This window comes from Apostichopus japonicus, chromosome 15 (genome assembly GCF_037975245.1).
Source record: "Apostichopus japonicus isolate 1M-3 chromosome 15, ASM3797524v1, whole genome shotgun sequence".
Classification (NCBI taxonomy): Eukaryota; Metazoa; Echinodermata; class Holothuroidea; order Aspidochirotida; family Stichopodidae; genus Apostichopus; species Apostichopus japonicus.
The window spans coordinates 19,850,853-19,876,383 of NC_092575.1; the positions used below are offsets into that span (position 1 = coordinate 19,850,853).

Below are 25,531 nucleotides of genomic sequence, written 5' to 3' on the forward strand. Positions count from 1 at the left end.
GGCTCACTATCTAAGTGGAGCGCCACCATAAGTTGGCGCGAAGTGCACTAGAATTTTTTGGCAAATATTGCCTCCCAGATTGCAGTAAATGGCACTGCCCAGGCCTTGAAAAGCTGCATTTAACCAGGGGAGTATGCAGGATTTTCTAACCCGGGGGGCGCGTATTACTATCTAAGCGGAGCGCCACCATTGGTTGGCGCGCAGCGTACAAGCAAATTTCTGGTTTTGGTACCCCCAGATCACCGGAAATGGCACTTCTCGGGCCTGAAACTTACCAACCATATGTACACTTTTGCCTGAGAACCAAGTTTTTTCCAAATACTTTTTTTTTTCTCATCTATAACCTTTTTGAAGATTGTCACCAGTCACACATCATGTTCGACTTCATCACATATCCTGTGGATCATTGCTTTTGTAGGTGATTCTTCATCGCGGCCCACAATATCCGTCAGCCCCACTTTTCAAGGTTTTAAGCCCATTATTTGTTCAGAATTTGAATAATAAATTCACTTCAAAACATACCCATAATGTTGCACAAAATTTCATCTATGGACAACCAATATAGAAAAACCCCCCTCAACCCCTAATAGACCGGTCGAAATTGCACGAGGAGAGAGAAGTATGATGAAGAATGTTGGTCAAGGAATTTTCGAAAATTCAGACACAGTTAAATTATTGGTGTACAAATATTAAAACCTCTTATAACGGCTACTATAAAACTTCGATATCATAGAAAATACCCAAAAAATATGCTCGAGGGGGAGGGCGGTCTCCACCCTTCACCCCCCCCCCTCCCTTGGCTACGCACCTGCGGTTAGAAATCTTGTAGGAAACAGGCCAAATGGAAACCCAGTGAACCCATATCGATGTGGATCATATATATGATTGTACGTACTTACACTCATACACAAGATGCAAACCAAGTTTCATTACGGATGCAGTCCGTCTAGCTATTCATTTCGAGAAAAAAAGTACTTTCGGTCATATATAGTAACAAATTGTGGCACGGTTAGACAGGCGCCTTGCGAGGAATTTGGCAAGGGAGGGGCAAAGCTTGTACCCAGAATTTCTAATTGTAGCGCCACCATAAGTTAGCGCGAAGTGCAAAAGAAAATTTTTGCCGAAAATGCCTCCCAGATCGCTGGAAATGGCCCTTCCCAGGCCTTGTAAGTTGCATCTAAGCATTTTCTATTTTGAAATTACTAGCGATATCATAAAAAAATACAAAACATATGCTTCAAAAAAACTATGCCACCAAATATTGGGGGGGGGGGGATATTAGATACTATATCCCCCACCTAAAATATTGGGGGGGACATGTCCCCCCGTCCCCCCCCCCATGATCGCCGCCCATGGTCGGGGGTTTCACTATAGCAGGTGTTTAACCATTCTGAAATGTAGCCAGGCTCATCAAATGATTCCCAGATTTTACTCACCACTAGGTATACACGTCAGCGAGCCATCACTCCAGTCACCATTACCCAAACAGCTTCGCTGAATTTCTCTTGTTCCACCGATAGGTAGATGGCCGGGAGAACACGAGATCGTTGCAACTGTCCCAAATACTAATGTTGACGGATCTAAGGTGACATCTGCATTATCTACTTGAACTAGGGTAATGTCACAGTAGTTCTCTCGTGCTTAATTGTGAAAAGAGAATTGAAAACTAAAAGTCAGAGAACTAAGTTGAATCAACTTTCATATATATCTTACGACGTTTGATCACTGACCGCTATCCCTATAACGGCATATAGAAACACTACATCATATGCATACACACTCCAGGTTTTAAGTCCATCTGCCTTGCGGTTTATAGGAGTTTGTGAAAGGCGTAGGCTATATTATCGCACACATATAACACGTTACGTTGACCACCAACCCAGAACTGGAAAGTTCCCCCCCCCCCCCCTCATGTCATTTGCTAGTAACAGGTACCGCCTTCTAATGCACAATAACGCACCAAGTTTCAGTTAGCCTCCAGCACTAGCGCACTAGTGTTGTGAGGAGGACATTCAGTTTTTACAAAATATGTAACTAGGAAGTGTGATATCCCACCTCCAGTACATTTATATGCAGGGATCAGATAAAAACAACTACAGATTGCTTGTAACCGTAAGGCCGATGGACTTCAATCCTGGTGCAGTATTTATAATAGCATACAGGTTGATGTAGTTGTGTGAGAAGAGGTAAAGGCAGGAATTTGTTCTTTTATCCACCACGAGCATACCACACCCGTCTTCTCCATTTTGGATAAGATGTAGCCTACGATACCTATCATTGCTGCAGCGGTCAAACTCATATCAATGATTGAGATGGGGTGTCCATTTCCATGCCGTTGCATAGTGATTATTTTTTAACACAATTTGACAACAGTACCAAGTTTAAGGATCTAAACAACTTAAAGAATAACACAAAAACACTTCGGACTCATTGATGTGATTTTTAAACTTGCTCAATTCTTTTCATGCAGGGCGCATATAAAATGAGATGTATTTCTTACTGGTTTTGAGTAGCTATATAAAGCTGATCATCATCATTTTTTAATGATGGAGTTTGTGCATCTCGACTTATGCGAAAATGTGTTGTTGCTACTGATAACATTTATGACTAGACTTACTTGTCGGAATACATGACAATCCACAGACGCCATCGCACACACAGGGTCTACTGCGTAAACAGTCGTCATAGTCCATCGGCTGAGTACCAAAAAGAGGCCTAGAAAATGGGTTCCGTTGCACCCCCCTGGCAGCCTTGTTTGCATAGTTGGGTTTGGTAAATACATCCCTGAGCAATATAAATCTGTATGTTTTCCAGTCTGAGAGGTGTTAATTTGCAAGTAAATCAAGTATGCATACATTCGTAATTTATGTGCATTAATTAAATATTATACTGTTAACTCAGTCAACGTAGCACATTTGCTCTGGAATCACTTCATTTTAACTTCCAATAGATGTTATTGCAATCATAAGAGTTATGAAAATGTACCCTTGAACCTCATATGCGTAAAAGCGCATTTACAAATATGCAAGAATGCTTAAAATTGCATAATATGCAAATTAGCAAACAACTATTGTGAATAAATGGAATTTAGTTTATGTATCCCATCATATCAATTGTGAAAGTGAAAATTGACATTTTTAGGGCTGGGAAGTATGATTAACATATGTATGACTTATAGTAATTATATGCTATGTATGCATGTAATTATTTGAAATATGCAAATTAGTAAAGTATGCATATAGCTACATCACAAAATGTACGATTATGATAACCCTTTATTTAAGCATCATATCATTAGGAATCTAATACGTAAACCTACGTTTTGATGCAAGGAGGCACAATGAATTACCACATGTGAATTTAATGGTAGCATATATTGCTATTTGAGTTATGTAAATTAGCTAATCATTACTACAAGTCTGGTTAAGACTGCTAATTAAGAGCTTACTTTTCATCAAAAAAAACTTTATTCTATCGATGCTCTGTATCATTAATTCTTCTTACGTTGGCGATTTAAACTTCTTTGTAAATTTTTGAAGGTATTGGCAAAATGAGAGCAAAGTGTGAGAGCCAAATGTAAATCAACATTGTATACTGCTTAGCATAAGCTATGTGTACAGATGTAGCCAGGTGTACCCTCGTAACTTTTTGACCTGATTGCACAATATTAACCGTGAACTGGCTTATTTGCTCAGAGAAAAATATATGACAGATTTGTCATATTTACTGTATGATACTGCACACGCAGCTGTGTTTTGGACACTGAATGGCCACGCAACCACCTTGATAAGGACCAAGTGAGGCTTGGGTCATATACACAGTTGACATTTCAGTTGGACTAGACTGAATTACTGGTAAGTATCCAACAGAACTTTGGTTTGGAACTTCCTCCTTGATTGCAGCATTAAATCCAGACCATGATGGAATTACTTGGGAACTTCCTGTTTGACATTCAGATTGGTCATTCAGAGACTGGCGGAGCAATAGCCATGCAAAGTCATGACGTTCAGCAGTAACTTGAGAAGATTTGTCTTCAGCCAATTTAGTTTCTTCGATACTGTATTTCCCAGGTCCCTGTCTCTTCTGTAAAAAGTAAGGTACAAATGTAGATGGCTGCTGTTCCAATGATCGCTGTCCGCTTCTCTTCTGTCTTGGCGTTTGTGAGCTATCATTGGATGACGTCCTAGTCATACTGTTGTCACCAGACCGTTGTATTAGAATACCATTAGTGTTGTGTGTTGTCCCTCTGCCCGACAAAATTTTCTCCGAAAGATCATTGTTATCCCAAACAGCTGTAGTGTAAATCTGCGAATCAATGTTTTGAGGCAGGACCTTATGTTCCTCAATGACATCTTGTGCAACAGCAGTTTCAAGCTCACAAATGTAGCTGTGAGAAACACTGTGGCCAAATCTGTTCAAAAGTGTGAGGACTTGAACATTCTTTGTCAGGTGGTGAATGCTCACACCAAGAGCAACATGCTTCGGAGTTACTATCCTCCCATGATGGTAAGTATAAATTATATCCTGTGCAATAGATCTTAGCCTAACCATGATATCAACCGGTAACTCTACTTTATCGCTGTTTACAGGCAATGCAGATATTGTGGGTTGCATCAACCATGCTAATATGTTATGTAATTGCCAAGGTATTATGCTGTCAGCAACTTCCGCTGTTAACTGCTCACTTGTCGGAGGCCAGATGGTGCCATCGGGTGAGTCCTTGAGTGATTTCTGCAATATTTGAGCAGAATGGTAGAGGTGTCTTGTTTAAAGAATTTCAAACCGGATTGACCACACAGCTTGTGAGGAGATGACGCCAAATGAAAGATGCATTTTCGTGGCAGGATTGCTGTTTGGCCTTGTTGTCGTGATCGCGTTTTTTTCAGAGGAGGCGTCTCATCAAGTTCTGTAATACATATAAATGATTTTCTAGTTATACAACAAAGAGGATAAATACAACAGTAGTGAAAGTTAGGGTAGGCGTTACGCCATCCAGTAAGTGCGCTTTTTTGGAAGGGAATGTCCTCTCTGTGAATCATAGAGGAATCGAACTCCCAACCTTTCGATTTGTAATCCAGAGCTCTACCGACTGAGCTATTCCGCTCCATAAAGAAATGTAGGCTAAGCTAGTAGGATATGCTATGGCTTAATAAATATAAATGTGTATCTGATACAGCAACAATTTTGGCAGGGCCTTCGGCCTATACTATAACATTTTGTTTATTAACGGCAAATTTTACTAATGTTGGCTAGGCTATAGAAATATAACAGTGTATATGATACAGCAAAAGTTTGGGCAGAGCCTTCGGCCTATACTACAACATTTGTTTCTTTTAACAGCACATTTGATGTAAAGAAATGTTGGCTAGGCTATAGGCTAAATATAAATGTGTATCTGATGCAGCAAACATTTTGGAAGGGCCTTCGGCCTATACTACAACATTTGTGTCTTTTAACAGCACATTTGATGTAAAGAAATGTAGGCTAGGCTAATAGGACAGGCCAAGGCTAAACACGACGGTGTATTCGATGCAGCCAAATATTTGCACGGCCTTCGGCCTACTATAGAACATTTTCTTTTTTGTTATTTTAACGAAAGAAATGTAGGCTACGTACTTAGGCTAGGCCAATGCTAAATATAACCATGTATCCAATACGGCAACAATTTCGGCTGGGCCTTCAACTAAATTAGGCCTAGTCTACTGCACAAACTTCCGGAGATTTTAGGCTAATAAGGTTTTTTGACAAATCATAGTGTTTGGATTCAGTCACATTTTAATCAAAATATTTTTGATATTGAAATCTTGACTGGCTTGATTTAAGAATCATGCAGTGGCCCCTGTTTCCGCCTTGTTACTTCGACACCCTTTTTCCTAACCCTGTCCCCAATCCTTACCTTATCAACACTAATATGACGGTAGCCTAACTATTAAGGCCTAAGATGAATATCCTAGTAAGCCTATGCCTAAAGCCGGGTAAACTGCTACGTTCACCAGCAAATCGAAGCTAACCTAGTCTCATTAAGTCATAGCCTAGTTCGTAATTCGTAAATCAAGCCTCTTAACCTTTGCATATTGTTTCAATGTCAAGTATGTGACTGTGTACACCTTTTGTTGGCCCATAACGTTAGCTAACAATAACGTTAAACCTAGTCTAACGTATACTAGCCTAGGCCTAGCCTATATAGGCTAGTACCGTTACTAACGTTAGGCCTTGCCTAGTAACTACAGTAAACAGTTACCCTAACGTTTACTCGTTAGGCCTAAAGTTAGGCCTATAGCCTAAGATAGCATAGGTTAATAAATTCAGATTATAGACACCATAAATGCATTTCTGAATCTGTATTTCAAAGTGATAACAATATTATTAGGGCCTAATTACCTTCAGTCGTTGCCGAATGTAGCCTCCTTCTGGCCTTTGCTTGATTTGCTTTATTGGTAAAGTCTTGATAGCAACGGCGATGGTAAACGAATTGGTCGAAGTTAGCTAGCCTAGGCCTACTACATTCCATAATGCCTCCGTTTGCTGTGCAATTTGAAATTTCCTCCCGGAATCAATTTCTTTCCACTCTCTTGCACTTGACACAAACGTTTTCCAACTACGATCTGTAAAATGTGACAGTTTCTCGTCGTTTTTTAACCGCGTATGACACAAACAAGAGGCAGTTGTGGGGGCAGCCATGTTTTGTGTTGACAAAATACTGAAAGCAGATCACATGACCTAAATAAGGGTCATTCATTGGTTGAAAGTGCAGCAGCGGATGGGCCTCATTACTGCTTTTGGGCTTCCGCTCATTTAAAATATGCCCATGTTTAACCACTGTTTTCTTCCAAAATAACTCATGTCGTTGCGGAAAACACACTGAATGTTGTTTCTTTTACTTTTAACTGCCCATTTCATTACTCAAACTAAAGCTGCAAGGGGGGTGCAACGAAAGTGTGGAAATTTGATACTCAGCCGATGGACTATCAGCGGTTACACATGTCTTCATACATGTTCGACGGAGTGCCGTAACCTGTGCTGCGTCTCTATTGCATTCTGCAAACAAAATATTCATTCTCGTTAGAATCGACTGAGAATTACTTAATAGCTTTAGATGTAAACTTAGAGTTACACGTTTGAAAGATGTGAAAACCTTCCATTGGTGCTGTAAGCAACAGCCTGGGGATTGGGAAGAAAAACGCGAAATCAATACGTTTGACCTATACCCACTCCCAAGAGAAGGATTCATGAAGCGTGGGGAAAATGCGATTTATTACACGGCGATCTTTACGCCTTTGTACTATACTTACCATACTATTACTTACGTACTATACTTGTTGTGACGTTGAGTCACTTCGATCATGGCAAGAAATATTCATACATTTTTTCTTTCGTCTAAGGTCTAATTCTTAAGTAACCGAATTTTTTCAGGTAATGGCTTGCGCAAAGTGGTAAGGGTTCATGTGTCTCCCCCACCCCCCCCCCCCCCACCTCGATCGTCAGTCGGAATGTTAACTTTCAGTCTAGGAAATAGGCTAGCCACCCCAATGGATATAAAACCATTACGTATCCAGAAGAGCAAGAGAAAGTCGCAGTTGAACCAACTGTTCTGTTTACAGGGTCGTAGATAACATTACCATTCTCCGGGGATTCGAAACATTGACAACCTACACAGAGAAAGTTTTCCGTTAGGCATGGAAGGGAGTTCAGAGGTTTTAAATTACAGTAAATACGTAACCGTTCATAGAAAACGATTATTAAATGTTTTGCTTTAAAGTTACGTCCATTCCTATGTAACGTTATTTGATTATACAATGAAACAGCATAGGACGCACACTGAAAAAATAAACTAGTCAATATTGCCACGGACTAACGTTAAATTAGCCTGTAACGTTAGTCAATGCACACGGACTAGCAAAAATCTTCGTTTCATCGCTGCTTCTTAGTCAGTTTACACTGACTAAGGAAAATATAATCGCAGCTGAGTCGGTGGCGACGGACTAAGGTATTTTAACCCATGGACTAAGAACGATACGGACACCCGATTTACGCCATAATCGTAGCTTAGTCGGTGTCGACGGACTAATGTATTTTAACCCACTTCGATGCACTTCAATTTGGAAACCGAGAGGCAACGGCAGCTTGCTGGACTTGGCATAGTTTCATACGATCACTCTAAGCAACTTTCAACCGTAAATCACCCAAGAAGGTCTTTAGAAGAATGGAGGTATTAACTGCCATCATCGGCCTACCTGTTATTCCTTTAACTTGAAGGTAAAATTAAAGTTAATTGTTAGGCCGCTGGCACTAGTACTGTATTATGGTTAGTGTAACGCTATCGTTGTCACGCTGGCGTTTCGCAATACACAAGTGCAATGACAGTGAGTAGCCTATAGGCTTCTACAGTGCATTCTTAACACTAAAGTGTGCATTCTAAACACCAATTAACAATGTGTTATGTGTGTATTGGGCTAGATTGAACAGTGGCACATAATCTTCTAATTTATTCCCAAACAAATGCTGGAACTATAAGTCTCAATAGTATATTTGAAGTCTACACTCATTTGGTAAAGATTTCCTGTAATTTCCCATGTGAATCTAAATGGGTAGGCTTTGTGATATTGAATAAGCAAGGCTAGACCTTCAAACGTACAGTCACAGTAGGCTGAACAAATTATGTTGGCTAGTCACCGGTATTATATGTTGCGAGCCGTCAGGATGCACGCTTCAGTTCTATTTAACCTTTTCATTTATCATTTTTTAGTATTTAATTTCCGGTCACGCCCAGGAAACAATTGCGACATTCCTTCACGGTCGACTTGTTTACTGTAAGAAGTATTAACCGTTTTTTCTCAGGAAAGCTTGATAGTCTGAAGTTATTATAACATGTGCCTTTAGTATACTGCAAAAAGAGTAAGTTGTTGTATCTGTATTGATATTTTATGTAGAAGTAACGGAAAATTTAGTATGTTTAGTTTGGTCTAATTGCACGTTTTTTTCTGTCCAATGTAGTGCAGGGTTCACTTGCGCGAATTCAAATTATTCTGTTTATGTATATGTATATGCATCGATTCGTAGATTATGATGTTTTTTGACATTTATTTGTAATTCAAGCATATCTGTTTAGTAGCAAAGTTTAAAGGTTAAGATTAATTAGTTTCTCTTTTTGATCCTAGATTGAATGAAACTCATTGACGTAAATAATAGATCAGATGATACAGTTTAACGCTGTTGCTAAAACTCTGGGTATTCTCTAGTCTTCGCCGGTCCATTATGTACTTTAGTACTACTAGTAAGACTAAATCAAAACGACCGAAAAACAAACCTAGTGTAAGAAAGTACTGATTCTCCTCTAGCCTAGGTCTAAACAGGCTTGTTATGTGAGCAAGCAAAATAACAACTAAAAACGATTAGGCCTATAAATAAGTTGGCTCAGTGCATTTCTGTTTCTAAAATTTTATATTTTTAAAGATCATAAAAACAAACAAAGATTTAGCCCATGTTTTATTATCTCTGTATTCTGGGCATTTGATTCTGGTTGCAATGGTGATGACACTCTCGTTCAAATTTTCAGCTTTATACAGTCTGCTTCAAACTTTGGGATTGTTTTTTGAGACTATGGTGGAAGCAAATCTCACATAACTTTGTGGTGACAACTTTAATTTTTTTTTCAAATGATGAATACTTTGCTGTTTTTTTTCCAGCAGGAATTGAAAAGCCAAATATCTAAGTCGAGGTTGAGGTTTCCTGTGATGTACGGCACCAGTGTGGCGGCAACAACAGAAGAGGAGAACTGTGTTATATATGGCTTAAAGACATGTTTTAAGATGATATATTGGTACCCTTCGCAGAACAAAAGAGTTTATCCAAGAGTCCAAAAAGCAAAGGAACAAGTACCATAGAGAAAAAAGATGGAAGAGTGAGTTTAACTATTGTACCCAACTGTTTAATGATATTAAAGATACTTTTCATAACCTGTTTAAAAAAAAAAAAAACAGTCTAGTATATCATTTACGTGCAAGCTTCATCCTTACATATGAAGTGATACCATTTTCCAGTAGTTATCAACTGGTTACATCATGAGCTCATCTAGGTCAATGGGGATGGGCATTTTGGGGGTCTACTGGCAGGGGTACCCCACCAATAAAAATTACTGACAATGCCCATCCCTTGTATCTGAAGTCCTAACCAACATTTTCCAGTAGGTTTCAAGTGGTTACCTCATGAGCTGACCTAGGTCAGCCTTGAGGGGTCAATTATAGATCACTGGCAGGGGAACCCCACCACCAATAATTACTGGCAATGGCCATTTGTTTCTCTTGGGGCTATACCTGACACATTGTACTTACTTTGATGTGTTACCATGAAAACTGATCTAGGTTAGCTATCAGGTGACTTTAAAATTGCTCTCCCAGCCACACCCACCACAGTCGGTTTGCCAGTCGTCTGGTTTCATATACAGGAATGCACTGTGAACATTGTGATGTACAAGGCAATTGGTTACCTTCCCAGCTAACCAAACCCTCTGGGCTCCCGGTCTATTGGGATCATTATTAACATGATTAACATAATTCTTAAGCTTTGAAAAATAACTTGGTGTTATGCTGTGCAAAGCTAATAATTATTTGGTAAAGCTGCTATTCCTGGCTTATAATTTGAAGGACCTAGATTTAAGTGTATACCTCCCAATATGTTATAAAATTTTAATGTAAATGTATGTTTATGATAATGTGAGTTATCATGTGCTATATCTGTATCTGTGCTTACACGTATATCATATTTTCTGTTCACAGGTCAATAATGGTGCAGATTTTGGCTTCCTAAAGACAAGTGAGAGGCCATTTGTAGTTAAGAGAAACACTCTTTGTTCGTGAAGACTTAACTGGTGTCGATTTGGGGTACCACTTTAAAACGAAAGTCATGAGGAACCTTGCCCAAGATTCAACTTTGCATTATTGTGCAGTGCTATACTTTTGCGATTCATGTTTGATCTATTAACTTGTCTTAACCTCGTTGGAATAAAATCATATTTTCAAATTTTTGTTTACAGTGATTTCTTCTCTATCTGTCGAAAGTCAGCCTTTGTAGACATCAGAAGTTATATCAGAAATAAATACTGCCAACGTACACATTATTTGTGTTTCTTCTGCTCTCTTTTCTTTCAGTGATGCTAGTCAGTGAAACTAGTCGGGTTTAATTCTTTCAGTGATTCTAGTCAGTGCAACTAGTCAGTCGATACCGACTAAGAAAGGTTAGTCGGGAGAGGCACCATCCTGACTAATGTAAAACCTGCTATAAACTAGTCGGTGGCTCATATAAATTAGTCGGTAAAGACCGACTAATGTCACCAACTAATGTAACTGACTAATTACATTTACCGACTAAGAAATTGTTGACCGACTAAGCTGACGGACTAAGATGACCGACTAAGAAATCCAACTGACTAAGGAATAAATTAGTCGGTATAGCAACGAACTAAGGCTATGTTAGTCGGGAGAGGCACCAGATGGACTAACGTTATGTTAGTCGGTGAACCAATTTAAGTTTTCAGTGCAGAGAACATGTCACGTTAAATGGAAAGTTTTATTTTGCACCTATACCTATGTCACTGACTGGCTAATGCATACATGTCTGAGACACGAGTGGACTAAATCGTAAGCCTATGATTTACTAAGGCAGCAATATGTTTTCAGTTCATAGAAGAAAAACAACCTCAAATCACCTAGTATATGGTACACATAGAGATATAACCTCCATTGAACACGAAGGGGCCATCTCCGGGACGTTGCTAGGGTCTTGTGATTGCTGAATAGGCGGGGGTTGGAAGGTAATATCAATATTAGAATCATAATTTTGGAACTGGGTGGATTCGTAAGGAGGGGTGCCGTACCGCAAGATCGAAATTTTCAGCAGTATAACACGAATGGGTTATCAATTCTTTGTACCTTTAATAAGGTTAACTGGTTACTTTATTATAGTAATATGATGAGATGCTAAAAGAAACGCCAATTGCCATATTCAGACAATTGTTAACTGCTCGTAGTATTTTCAACTTTACTATGGGTTGTGCAAGCAGTTATAGAAACAAGATTTGGGCTAATTGTAAGGTCGAATTTCGTCAATATTGCAATCATGTCAACCTAAAATTAGAAATATTAGCATCGCCTAATAGTATAGACTCAGAAATCAGAATTATCCTGTCAAGCTTAGAGTGCTATCATATTAAATTACTTTAAGAGATGTTGCAGAGATAAAATTTCCAATTATCATGTTTCTGACCATCTATTGTCCAACTATTGAAGATTTAAGCCAATTATTGGGTGAGAAAGCCCCACTCCCCCCCCCCCTCTATGTAGCTGTACGTCCCTGTGTCATCTGAACTAAGAACGTTCCGGCAGCTCGCCTCTCTCTCCCCACCTGCCTGTTTCATTCTCCACCTCTCTCCACCTCCACCTCTCTCTCTCTCCACATCCCGTTCATCGATACAAACATAAGTTCATAGTGTCGGGCTATATTTATGAAAACTTAAGTGTGATGAATGCTCTGCTGTTATAAGTAAGTTACGGGCCGTACGGCTCGACAGGAACGACATTGAAAAAAGTCAATCTTACCTATCCTCACACAGGACCAGCCACAATTGTCGACGCACTGACATGTTCTACCGACTTTTCTACATGTCCGTGTATCTGCACAGCTTTTGTCGTTACATGTTGCGGTTACATTTCGAGTAGGACATGATTCTTGCGCTGTAAATAATTTTGGCGATGTTAGAGAGGAGGCACATACCATCCTAAGTCATATAAATTCAAATAATTATTGGCATATTTTCCCAGGGTACTTCCTCGACACTTCAAAGTTTACTCTAAATTCAATCTAAATTCATAATATAATAGTTTCGCCTCTCGTTGGTTAGTTTGATCTTGTAGTTTACTTGAGCTATACGCAGGGATTGCTGTCCAATTAGTAGCCTTTAATTTTAAGAGAGCCTTTAATTTTAGTTGGATTAAATTAAATTCATAATCCCGACAGAGTTATACCAGAGAGGTAACACCTGCCTGGTGGTACAGTAGTATGAATTTGATATCGCTACAAAAACAGGTCCTCCGTTAGGATTTGTTCTAAATATACACCTATATGGACTTCAGATGGTGCCACGCCAACATGTTTTCTTCAGGGGAAGGGAGGGGGAATAAATGTTTTGAAATCCTTCAGGTATATTTTTAGGAAAACTTGAACAATTTATTCAAAATCGGAAGAACGACTAACGAAAGGTTAATACTTACAAGCAATTCCAACGACTTATCTGTGGGCGCAGAGTTTCTGGTTGCAACTGACACTGATGGATTTGGTATGATAAAGCAAACCAAGTATGACTTGACTATCAATGGTGTATGTGTATAAAACATTCCTTACCCATACTGCGTAAATATAACGCGAATCGAGACTACATGAGTTCCACATGATGCTCTTCATTAGTATACGTATAGGCTACAGGCTGACACGTGCCGTGACGAAGTTTTAAGGAGTAATCAACCATCTTAAATTATTCATAGAAACAAACTAACCATCGAAGACTGAATTCGAATTCGACAGGGCTGAAATCGAAGACTGAATTCCGAGGCATACTGACCCTTGATTTGCATATATGATATATACTGAATTACACATATTTACCGTTGACAATTCGTAATCATGGATGTTAAATATGAATGTAAGAGACTCACTTCGGTCAGCTTGCGGCTTTGATAAGCCACTGAGGATTCTTCACTAGTTCCTGCTTGCAGGAGGATCTAAAATACATACATACATATATGCTAGACTGCCCAGCGAAGGCACTGCGTTGACGTAGTGTATATGCTAGACTGTCTTGCAAAGGCAGACCGTTGACTTATTATATTCAGGTGCGTATCCAGGGGGGGGCGTTGGGGGCGCGCGCCCCCCGGGTAAGAAAAAGAGGAGAGAAAAAAAAGAGAAGAAAAAAGGAAAAAAAGAGGGGAAAAAGAGGAGGAGGAGAGGAAGGAAGGGAAAAGAAAAAGAAGAAAGAGAGAAGAAGGAGAAAAGGAGGGAGTAACAGAAAAACGCGAAGACACCGGGAAGAGAAAGAGGAACAGTAACATCATTACAGCGCTGAAGGGTAGCCAGTGACGGATCAAGGATTTCGTAAAAGTGTGTCTCACCCTACCCCTTACACCGACAACTCCATTTTTTGACGTTTCCATTTTCCTCTCTCACTAATGATCTATATATATACTATATATGGTCTATCATAACGCGTGTGTAGAATTGTGCTATGAAACCAACTGTGGCTGGTCTCGAACTCGACCGTGTCGTCGGGGAACATGACGCATTTTGGGATGGGGGCGACCGCCCCCCCTCCATTCAGCATTTTTTTTAAATGATATCGCTAAGTAATTTCAAAATAGAAAGTGCTTAGATGCAACTTACAAGGCTTGGGAAGTGTCATTTCCAGCGATCTGGGAGACATTTTCGGCCAAAATTTGCTTGTACACTTCGCGCTAACAAATGGTCCTGGGTAGTGCCATTTCCAGCGATCTGGGAGGCATTTTCGGCCAAAATTTTCTTGTACGCTTCGCGCCAACCTATGGTGGCGCTACGCTTAGATAATTTGCCTACAGGCTTCGCCCCTACCTTGGCAAATTCCTCGCTACGCGCCTGTTCGAATTTGTAACGCAAACAGCAGATATCACATCATATCAGTGAGCATGAAAATGGCGTTCCAGGATGAAAATCCTCAAAACTGTCCGACTTGCCTGAAAAAATAACCAAAAATTTTCGCGTTCAACGTGTCAATGTCCATATCATATAAGCAAGCATCGGTTATTACATCGCATGCCATCATGTACCGTACGGTCCGTTCAAATTGCGCAGTATACCGCGGGATGCTAATGTAAACAACGACATGTCTCATGTAGATGTATAAAAAGCATGGAGGTCCAATTACGTCAAAAGTTTCTTTTACATTAGTAATGGCGAATTAGGGGCTGCACCCCCGCCGCGCAGTGGCGGAGCGTCCATACGGTCAGGGGGCGGATGCGCCCCCTGACGGACTCAAATGGACTGCTGGCGCCTTTTTCAGCTCTTTACCACTTTTTACTTATTCTAGATTATTGACTTTTTTATTGCGCTCTCATCTACTTATTGACATTTGTCACATTTTGTTGGTGTAATTTGGCGATGACACCCTATTCTTCGCTAATCTGTAAATTAGCCAGGGCCTGAAAGGGTCATTTCCGGCGATCTAGGGAGTATCTTTACTCAAAATTTGTCTGTGCGCTACGCGCCAACTAGTGGTGGCGCTCCGCTAAGATAGTGTCGAAAGCGCCCCTACAGACCATTCTCGCCCCTCCTGACCAATACCCCTAGCTCCGCCACTGCCGCCGCGCCTCCTACGCCTATGTGTGTAGTGTTCGGTTTCGGAAATATCTGCTATTTTTTCATTTCTTTCAACCAAGTTTTATAATAGCCGTTATAAGAGGTTTAATATTTGTACACCAATAAATTAACTGTGTCTGAATTTTCGAAAATTTCTGACCAACATTCTGCATCACACTTCCCTCTACTCGTGCAATTTTGACCGGTCTGTTAGGGGTTGAAGGTAGTTTTTCTATATTGGTTGTCCATAGATGAAATTTTGTACAACATTATGGGTATGTTTTGAAGTGAGTTTATTCATGAGAAATGTGAATTTTCAAATTCTGAACAAATTAAAACCTTGAAAAGTGGGGCTGACGGGTATTGTGGGCCGCGACGTAGAATCACCTACAAAAGCAAAGACCCACAGGACATGCGATCAGGTCGAACATGACGTGTGCCGGGTTTACAATCTTCAAAAAGGTTATGGATGGAAAAAACTATTAGGAAATACTTGGTTCTCAGGCCAAAAGTGTACATCTGGTTGGTCATTTCAAGCCCGAGAAGTGCCGTTTCCGGTGATCTGGGGGGGTATCAAAACCAGAAACTTTCTTGTACGCTGCGCGCCAACTGATGGTGGCGCTCCGCTTAGATAGTAATTCGCGCCCCCCGGGTTAGAAAATCCTGGATACGCGCCTGATATACGGTTGCAGAGAGTAAGCAAAGACTTTTGGACTTTCGTAATGAGTTTTTTTTTTTTGGCATTACTGTAGTTAATAACAACGTATATACCTCTTTGTTCTCCAATCTTCCGATAGCCATGTGTGGTTCAATATGTCACGCATGCGTAGTCTCGTCAACAGTCTCTTACATCTTCCGTATAAGATCAGCACATTCTATTTGATAAAAGGATAACAGATGAGCATAACAGAATTAAATTCTGATACATTTTCAAAACTACAATAATACGTTACCATTTGGCGATGTGTTAACCTCTCCTAGCCGTTACTCAGGGCTGTAAACACGGGAGGGGAGGGGGCAACGTTGCAAACCCTCTGTGCTAATCAGAAGTCGATCTCTAATCGGAACCGAAAGCAGCAAAAGGTATTTACCCCTTCCTCAAATTCTTGCCCCACCCCAACCCCCCCCCCCAAAAAAAAAATAGTCATAACAATAATCATAATACATTTATGAGGAGAAGATACATCCCATTGTTTCTGCATTTCTCAGTATTACCCTCATTCTGGCCTTTGACTTGAAAATGGATAAGAAAGAACATTAAATACATGAATATTTGTTAAGCTTTGGGGGCTACTCACCCCCCCCCCCCCGCTCCCGCAGCTCCTGCTATGACTCTGAAGTACATTTGCAATATTATTCAGAGTTTTGTTATTCTTCATCGCTATTTCGGTAAAATTTAGACCCGTCTTTTAAGAAATCCCCTAGATTCGCCACATGGATGTATGATTGTTCAATGTTATGAAGTACATAATGATTTGACCTACAATAGGGACTAAAATGAGTGTTTGCGCCCCCAGCCGCAGTACGACGCTCTGTTACACACTGAGTAAGCGTATCAATCTCTTAGACTATATACACACAATCCACAACGCAGTAAAATGTGTTCTGAATTTTATCAGTATTAAACTCAATGACAACTTTTAAAAGTAAAGGATTATTCAGCTCGATAGTCTGTCTTCAGTGTTCCACTTTAAAGACATACGTAATATATGATGTTAATTCAATGAATTTAACAGACACTATCAAAGTAAAAATAGAATCACTTTAACGGAAATGGAAATAAAAGCAAATGCTGCAGTCATGTAATATAGAAAAGGTTAAATTGTGAGAGGCACAGGCGAACATTATGGTGAATATCCGCTTTAAAGATGTTATCATTTTTGTTTGTGGTACTTACGACGTGATTGAGTATTTCCTGTTACTGAAGGTACCGCACCACAATTAGAGTGTAGTGTTCATCCGCTCGAAAGGTTAACCATTGTCAGAGAAAAAAGGTAAAAGCACCTAAGGTAAAGCTTGTTTAAGCATGTTATCAGTTACTGTCATTGTTTGTTCTGCCTTTATATAAAAGAGCATAGTTTAAAGTACAGATGGTGTGAAAATAGGGAGGATCGAAGGTGATATAAACCATTTTATAAACTCTTTGGTTAAATGTTGATATTACTCCGAGCGAGCAGATGGAAGGGTGGGGTTCAGTATGCTGAACTTGCTCCTCTTCTAGCTCAAAATCTAAACGGTCATGATATGGAAGTTTAAAAGTGCCATAATAGGCCAATATCTCAGCTATCATGTGGTGGGTAGGATATACCAGTTGAAAACTTATATCTGTGCTTTGTCAGGTCTTGAAAGTGACGAGTTTAGAGTGTAAGTCAATGGAACAATTAATTGAGGTGCTAGACCTGAATTATAAATCAAACTATACCGTATGAAATTTTTCCCCCGAAAATAAGTGAGGGCGGTAATGAAAAACTTAACATGCATCGATTCCGGATATGTCATCATTAATCGTCATAGACTCTGAAGAGTCCGTGGACGCTGTCTCAAAGCGATGCGAGATGACCGGCGAAGTGGAGCTGGTTGGTGGGTTACATCTCTATGTTCCGACGTCTCTATATTCCGACGTCTCTATGTTCCGACGTCTCTATGTTCCGACGTCTCTATATTCCGACGACTCTATGTTCCGACGTCTCTATGTTCCGACGTCTCTATGTTCCGACAAATTGTTTGGACTCTAATTTTTTTTGACCAAAATTTTTTCGGACCCATTTTTTTGTGACCCAATTTTTTTCGGACCCCATTCTTTTTGGACCCAATTTTTTTGGACCAACATTTTTTCGGACCCAATTTTTTTTCGGGCCCAATTTTTGTTCACCCCAATTTTTTTATGGACCCAATTTTTTTGGACCTAAATTTTTTGGACCCGATTTTTGGGGACCCATTTTTTTATCGGACCTTATTTTTTGGGACCTAATTTTGGGTTACAAAAGAATGGGGTCCGAAAAAAGTTGGGTCCCAAAAAGTTTTGGTCCAAAAAGATATTGGGGTCCAAAAAAAATTTGGTCCAAAAGAATTGGGTACCCTAAAAATATTGGGTCCAAAAAAAATTTGGTCCAAAAAGATATTAGGTCCAAAAAATGGTGTCCGAAAAGATATTGGGTCAAAAAAATAGGGTCCGAAAAAAAATTGGGTCCCAAAAAATTTTGGTCCAAAGAAAAATTGGGTCCAAAAAAATTTTGGTACAAAAAAAATGGGGTCCGAAGACAAATTGGGTCACAAATGGGGTCAGAATAAAATTTGGTCAAAAAAAATTAGAGTCCAAACAATTTGTCGGAACATAGAGACGTCGGAACATAGAGACGTCGGAACATAGAGACGTCGGAACATAGAGACGTCGGAACATAGAGACGTCGGAACATAGGGATGTCACCGGTTGGTGACCACGAATCCGCACGTATCCTATGACGATATGTGCCAAGATTAATTTACATTTGTCTTCGGTTTTGAGTACAACGTTTCTGTATGCTGCCGTGTTGTACGAACCTCATCGTAATAGTGATTGTGCGATCCACGTTACAGTCATTACCGACTTTGCAATCCGCCGTCCCCCTCACAAGTTCGCATATGGTCTGTAAGAGTGACTGTATAGTTTTCCCTTTCATTCGGGAAACCAAAAAGACAAAGAATTCGAACAAGTCAGTTTTGTGTCAATTTATAGGTCACTCATGTAAAAGTTATATTCTATGCATTATTTAATCCTTGGTTTTAAACAGTATATTATAAAATCGTACTATTGCACAACGTTTTAATTTCTGGGTTTTCCCGAGAAACCTATCATTGTTGCTCTTCCTCAAGAACAGGATGTTTACAAGGTCACTTCTCAAACAGTAAATATTGTATAGAAAAGAAGAAGACCCCCCCCCCCTCACTGTTCCCATCTTGACTGCTATAACAATGTTTTTGCACGGTTTACAACTTATTTTAAGTAAGTTAATTTTGTGTCAAGCCATCCGTTAAACAGATATATGGGTAACAACACGGATGTTTCACCATATACTTCCACTCTTTTTTTCCATTGCAATCGCCAACTTAACGCACATGTTACGCGTGTTATATATGGTAGTGTACATGCGTTTTGTAGGAACGACTGTAAAATTCTCACCAATACGGACAAGCAAAAGCCATATCTGCTCACAAGGGAAAAAAGGTGATGTCGCTGTAACTATCCTATTTAATTCTTTTTCATGTATAATAACGGCACAATATAAACTTGGTTGGTTGGAGACTGTTACAAACCACTATTGCACTATATGTTTATGTGTTCCTATTAAAGTGTCCAGTGGCATATTGGACCTGTCAGTGAAACACGCTTATCATATTTTATGCGGTGGTGTTAAACATTCGTTAAGTTACTTCAAATTGTTGGATGAGATTTTCGTCTTTATTAATAGCAACCCACATATCGTCATGCGCTGACCGTGTGTATAAAATAACGGTTAAAAGAATCTAAATCAGTATTATCGATGTCAAGTGAGGACGTTTTGTACTTGGCATTACATCTTCTTATCACAGCTTGCAGTATTCCGCATAAGTCATATACCTGCAGCATAATAAATTGATGATGATCGTCTATTGTTAGCGGTTTATCATATAGAAGAAGTTCCTACAACCATCATGGCAGTCAGCCATGCATTTATCCATTTGAATACCTTATAGTTGGCCTCCGTATTACCCTTATTCATGAAAATGGAAAATGAAAGAGATTTGCCATTATACCATCGAATATCAGTTGTGAAGTTCTACCAGCAATTATCCGCCAGTGGTGCATATATTAACATAAATACCACAATTTGTTTCGAGTAGAAACAGTAGGCTATCTGGTGTGGTAGCTGCCTATGTGTAATACTGTATGATTTACTACACCATCTACAGTGACTTTCGTAGAGATGGCCTGGGGTACTAGTTTGGCCAATTTTGGTCAAACGTGTTACGCGAGACGAGGATTAATTTTTGTGTTCATGTCAGCATTTTTGGCGGGCCTTATGGATCTTTGTATGAAAGTTGTGTTACCAAGGTTACACCCAATAGAAGTAACAGCGGTGCGATGTACGGTGATGTTTTTATGTATTATCCCTGACACTGTCTATAACTCAGAACTCAGTTGTTTTGCATCTGAGCTACGCAAGGAGTACAGATTGATTGTGATTCGGTCGCTCTTTGCAACAGCAGGATCTACTTTAATAATATGCGCAATAAACTACACAGAAATAGGTGATGCGGTTTCAGTTTACCATACCATGCCTGTCTTTGCTGGAATCCTTAGTACTTTGTTATTGAGAGAGAAATATACAGTTGTACAATTCGGTCTTTCAATTCTTAGTTTTACGGGTGTCATCTTAGTCTCAAGGCCGCCGTTAATTCATTTCCTGAAGGACTACGGTATCTCCCAATCCGTCCGCCATTTATATGGAACCATTTTGGCCTTAAGCTGCGCCATTGTCACAGCTGCTAGCTTCGTTTTGTCGAGGAAACTATCAAGTCGGAATATAAGCGCGAATACGATTTTGTTTTATTTCGGCTTTGTTTCTACGGTAACAACAATCCCATTGGTTAGTATTTGTCGTGAATGGAAGGTTCCAGAGTGTGGGAGTGATCGAATGACTCTAATAATGTCGGGTATTCTCAACTTTCTTGTTCAAAAAACCTTAATTGCCGCACTGGAATTAGAAAAAGCAGTTTATGTAACCGTCATGTTTACCTTGAATATTGTCTTTGTGTTTCTAATTCAATTTCTATTTTTGGGCGTGCCCTTTGATCTGTTCTCGGTATGTGGTGCTGTGATAATAATCTTAGCAAGCGTAGGAATAATGTTCGAAAAGAACAGAGAGACGACAGAAGAACAATCACCATCTCTCCAACAACACCAACAACAACAACAACAAGAGGAACAATGGGAAATGAGTTCTCCCTACGAGAGACAGAAACTACTCCCATAGATGAACGACGTTGCAAACTAACAATAAACATTCTTATTACCCTGACCCGCACGCATAATTTTCTATGTCGGGGGTTACGTTTGCTAAAGATGGAGCTCATTTTCTTGAACCGCGTCTTAGAAGAGGGGTTAAATGTGGTATAATTAAGGGTGAACCATATCATTTTGTTTCACTGGCATTTAATACAATGTCAATCGTCATTCCACGAAGAAAGAAAGACCATTCTCTACAACAATAATATGGATAATTGAAGACGGAGCCTGTGAGGTACCTATACTCACCAGTCGCATGTACACCTATAGCTCCAACCCCGTCTACCTATAGGAGCCAGGTGTACTTTGAAAGTTTTATTTTCTTGGGTTTGCTGAATTTGCTTTACATTATGATATAATATATGAAATCGTCATATATTTCAGATATACAGCTGATGACGGGACAGTTTTTCGAACTTATCGGAATAAGTTAAACTATATAATTCACGTCATTGAGTATATTTAAATGAGAGTAGCAATCCATTAACGTGTTTCTGACTCCAACAGATGATTATGAAATAATTGTTAAGATTTCCATGCCGTTTTTACAGCCCAACTAAGGCTGAAGGTTTTCATAGAATTAAGCCTGGTATTGTTGAAAAAGTTACTATACCTCTTATATCTATATTACCAACAGGTATAGCTTGTGATTGGTATATCATTGCTTATCATATTAAAGTAGCTAAAGTTATACCCTTTTTCAAGAAAGGTGATGCTATGAATTGTGAAAATTTTAAATAGGCCCGTTGATTTAGAGTTTCAGATATCTAAAGCTCTCCTTGAGATATCGGAAATCTTTTGTTCGCAAATTTCAGATATATAAAGTGAAATTTCTGCTCGTTGGCCTCCCTTAGTTAACGCTCTTCACACAGCAGTGATGTCACCTCTATGTATGATGCCTTCAAGTTCCAGGCATGGAGTGCTTGGGGAAAACTTCTTGATGGCTTGGTGTTCTGTTCGTGCTTAAAATAGTCCCTCTTTCCACTTCTAGGTTGTCATGAATGTTATAATATTCCCAGATTTTGTGATCGAAATGAATCAGAGGATTCCATGTAAGTCAGGTGATGCCATTTAATTTATCAAAATAATAGGTTCATGTTTTTGGGGCAATATATTAGTACCCTTATAGCCTATGCCTTGCCGGGAAGAGGAAGTGAATATATGTTCAGATAATGGTATCTACCGAGGACTGCATGAGGGTGTGTTATGGTCTCTCGACTGGATTTTACTGGCCGACGCTGCTTCTTTTCTGTTTGTTTTTGAATAAAGGTCATATAATATTTTAGAAAGCTTCTCCTGTCATCATGTAAAAATGATTTTACAGTGGAAGATATATGATATATGAGTAGTATTCCAGACTTTCAAGGGGGGGGGGGGGTGGTCCTAAACTGGATACGGTCTTATTTCGGATGAGGTTGTCTTAAAGGAGCTGCTTTTGTCTAAATGATTCTAAAGCATTTGGGCCTGATACAATCCATCCGTATTTGTTGAAGACTTTTGCACACCATTTCTGCGTTCCACACTCATTGGTTTTTAGTAAATTTATGAATTAAAGTTATATGTTCCTCAGGACTGGAGTGGTGCTAATATTACCCCAATTTTCAAGAAGGGTGATAAGTATAAGCCCTGTAATTACAGGCCCGTTAGTCTCACTAGTGTTGTTTGTAAGGTCATGGATTCTATTGTTAAAAACGTCTATGGTCAGTCAACTCAGTAGTCAGTCTTAGATCAGAGAGTCTCAACATGGATTTTGTCAAAAAAAGGTCTTGTCTCAATAATATTCTTGAGTTTATGGAAGATATAACAAGCTCACTAAATAGGCAGAAGTCTGTAGATGTTGTGTTCCTGGATTTCCAGAAGGCCTTTGATAAAGTTCCCCTTCAGCGTCTTTTACTTGGGCTGAACAGTATGGGTGTCAATGGGAATTTACTGTCTTGGATCGAGAATTCGCTTGGTAATAGGAAACAGAGGGTGGTAATTAAAGTGCTTCTTCTTGGCAAGACGTTACTAGTGGGGTTCCAAAAGGGTCTGTTTTGGGTCCCTTGTTGTTTTTTGCCGATATAAATGACATTGACGGAGATATTTTTTTGTGTACAAAGAAGTTTGCTGATGACACCAAACTGTATTCTGAGCTAGGTCTCTAATTAAGCCAAAAGCGATTCTGAGAAATTTGAAATGGATATGGATAAGGTTTTTTACTGGTCTCCGGGATGGCAAACGCTTTTTAACATTGATAAATGCAAAGTGATGCATATTGGTAGTAGCCTGTAACCGAAAGTATACCTACAATCTTAATGGTGAGGAGTTACAGGAGGTCTTTGTTGAAAGAGACCTACATTGACTCATCTCTGCAACCTTCTAAACATTGTCTCGAAGCTGCTAAGGGTTTAAGGTATTATCAAGACGAGTTCAGATATCTGTAAGAGGACATAATACACACAATCGGTGACTCCGAGCAGCGGTGGCCACGTGAGGTATAGTGGGTACAGAATCATAACAAACCATCGCGCGACATGTGCGCAGTGTTTAAGAACGGAGGATTGTCGTATCAAACAATGAAAAGTGTAGCAACAAGAGGCAACTCAATTCCTTTCAGTTTGTCATGATTAATGTGTAATGTAGAAGAGAAAGTATCTCAAGTCATAAGGTGTTTATGAAAAAGTAACAGATGGTAGGTAAGTGTTCACAAGAAATCAGCAGCAACTTATGCAATCAAAGTCATTCTTTACACTTTTCTTTTTCTTTTGAAAACATTTGAACAATGTTGCTGGTTTAACTAACATATGGAATTTTAAATTGAATAAGTTTCTGATCACCCTTCCAAGGAAAAACATAAGTCCAGTAGGTTTCATTATTGGGAAAATGATATAAACATATTACGTAGTTATTATTGGCTGTACCTTAAAATGCAGTTTTCTTTTTTTTTTTAAATATCAGTATTAAAATCCAGGTGCTATGAACCAAAGTATAAGATTGTAGGACTAGGAGTAGGATTGTAAAGTAGGATTTTGAACTTTGCATGGTGGAAATACTATCCAGTAATTTTTGCGGTGAAACCATAATGATCTACCAATGAGTTGGGTGGTTTTAAACAAACAATGGTATTGAAGACGATCAGAGCTTACTAAATGAAACGTTGAGTTGCTAAAACCACCCCAACTCATTGAGAGATCATGGTGTTACCTCAAACCAATTAATTAACTGCCATTCATTGCCTTAAAAGTTAAATGATTATGTTTCCATGTTGTATTTATTACCAGGGGCAGATCAAGGATTTTTTTTTTGGGGGGGGGGGGGTGGTCATGCGTACACTCATAAAGTTTACCATCACAGATAATAACCCCTGCATATTGTCATCTTTTTATTTGTCTTTGTCAGAGCAGCCCCCCCCCCCCCCCCCAGATTACACATGAAGAAATTCAGCCGGCTAGGCCAACATTTCTACATGTATTATTTAGTCAAATTATAGGATGTTTCCATGTAACTGCAATAATTTTCCCCTTGTCATGACAGCATCATACATTATTCTATCAACTCAAGGTAGTGTTGAAAAGAATTTGTTTTTGTAGATGACATACTGTAGATGTATACTCTATTCAGTACATGATAGTTATTGTGTTGAATACATGAATTAAACTTACAATAATACTGTTTGTTCGGTGTCAACCTGGTTTTCATTTATTTATTTTGTCAAATAAATACAACTGTAGTAGACATATATACAGCTTTCTTTTTTTTTTAAAGCACATTTTCACATAGATCTGATAAATGGAATGGATTAAACATAAAAATTGTTCAATTTACTTAACAAACTATTCCAATATTCTTCATCAAACAGTATCCTTATTACTGCCATCTCATGTGAATCACTTAAATATACAACAAAGTCACACCATGATAACCCTGAGATTGCTAATTGTCCTTGGACCTGATCGTAATACCCATGAGGATGATTTTTCATGAGGGAATACATGTTAGTGTGTCGTTCTTTAAATAGAAACCTTTAGAGGATACAGCTTCCTCGAGAGAAAGTTCTTTCTGAACAAGTGGACACTTTATCTCCAACAGTCCAAAGCACTCCTCCATGGATGGATCATACACTTTGCCATTTGGTGGATTTTGTGCCACTGT

General features: G+C 39.2%; 1 protein-coding gene and 2 long non-coding RNA genes across 4 annotated transcripts; 2 read left to right on the forward strand and 1 right to left on the reverse strand.

The window, feature by feature from the left end:
- Positions 1 to 1,439: 1,439 nt before the first annotated feature.
- Positions 1,440 to 6,962, reverse strand: LOC139981565 (uncharacterized). Its single transcript, XR_011797890.1, has 3 exons — positions 6,382 to 6,962; positions 2,618 to 4,906; positions 1,440 to 1,640 (listed from the first exon to the last, which is right to left on the reverse strand). It is a non-coding gene; the product is annotated as an uncharacterized lncRNA (long non-coding RNA).
- An 852-nt stretch (positions 6,963 to 7,814) lies between these two features.
- LOC139981147 (uncharacterized) lies at positions 7,815 to 11,540 on the forward strand. Of its 2 annotated transcripts, none has more exons than XR_011797789.1 (3): positions 7,815 to 8,895; positions 9,687 to 9,901; positions 10,776 to 11,540. It is a non-coding gene; the product is annotated as an uncharacterized lncRNA (long non-coding RNA). The 2 variants fall into 2 exon arrangements; XR_011797790.1 differs by having other exon boundaries at positions 7,815 to 8,256.
- Positions 11,541 to 20,277: 8,737 nt separating this feature from the next.
- LOC139981127 (solute carrier family 35 member G1-like) lies at positions 20,278 to 25,131 on the forward strand. Its single transcript, XM_071993310.1, has one exon. The coding sequence runs from the start codon at positions 20,319 to 20,321 to the stop codon at positions 21,366 to 21,368; it is 1,050 nt and encodes a 349-aa protein (XP_071849411.1). The 5' UTR covers positions 20,278 to 20,318; the 3' UTR covers positions 21,369 to 25,131.
- Positions 25,132 to 25,531: the final 400 nt, after the last annotated feature.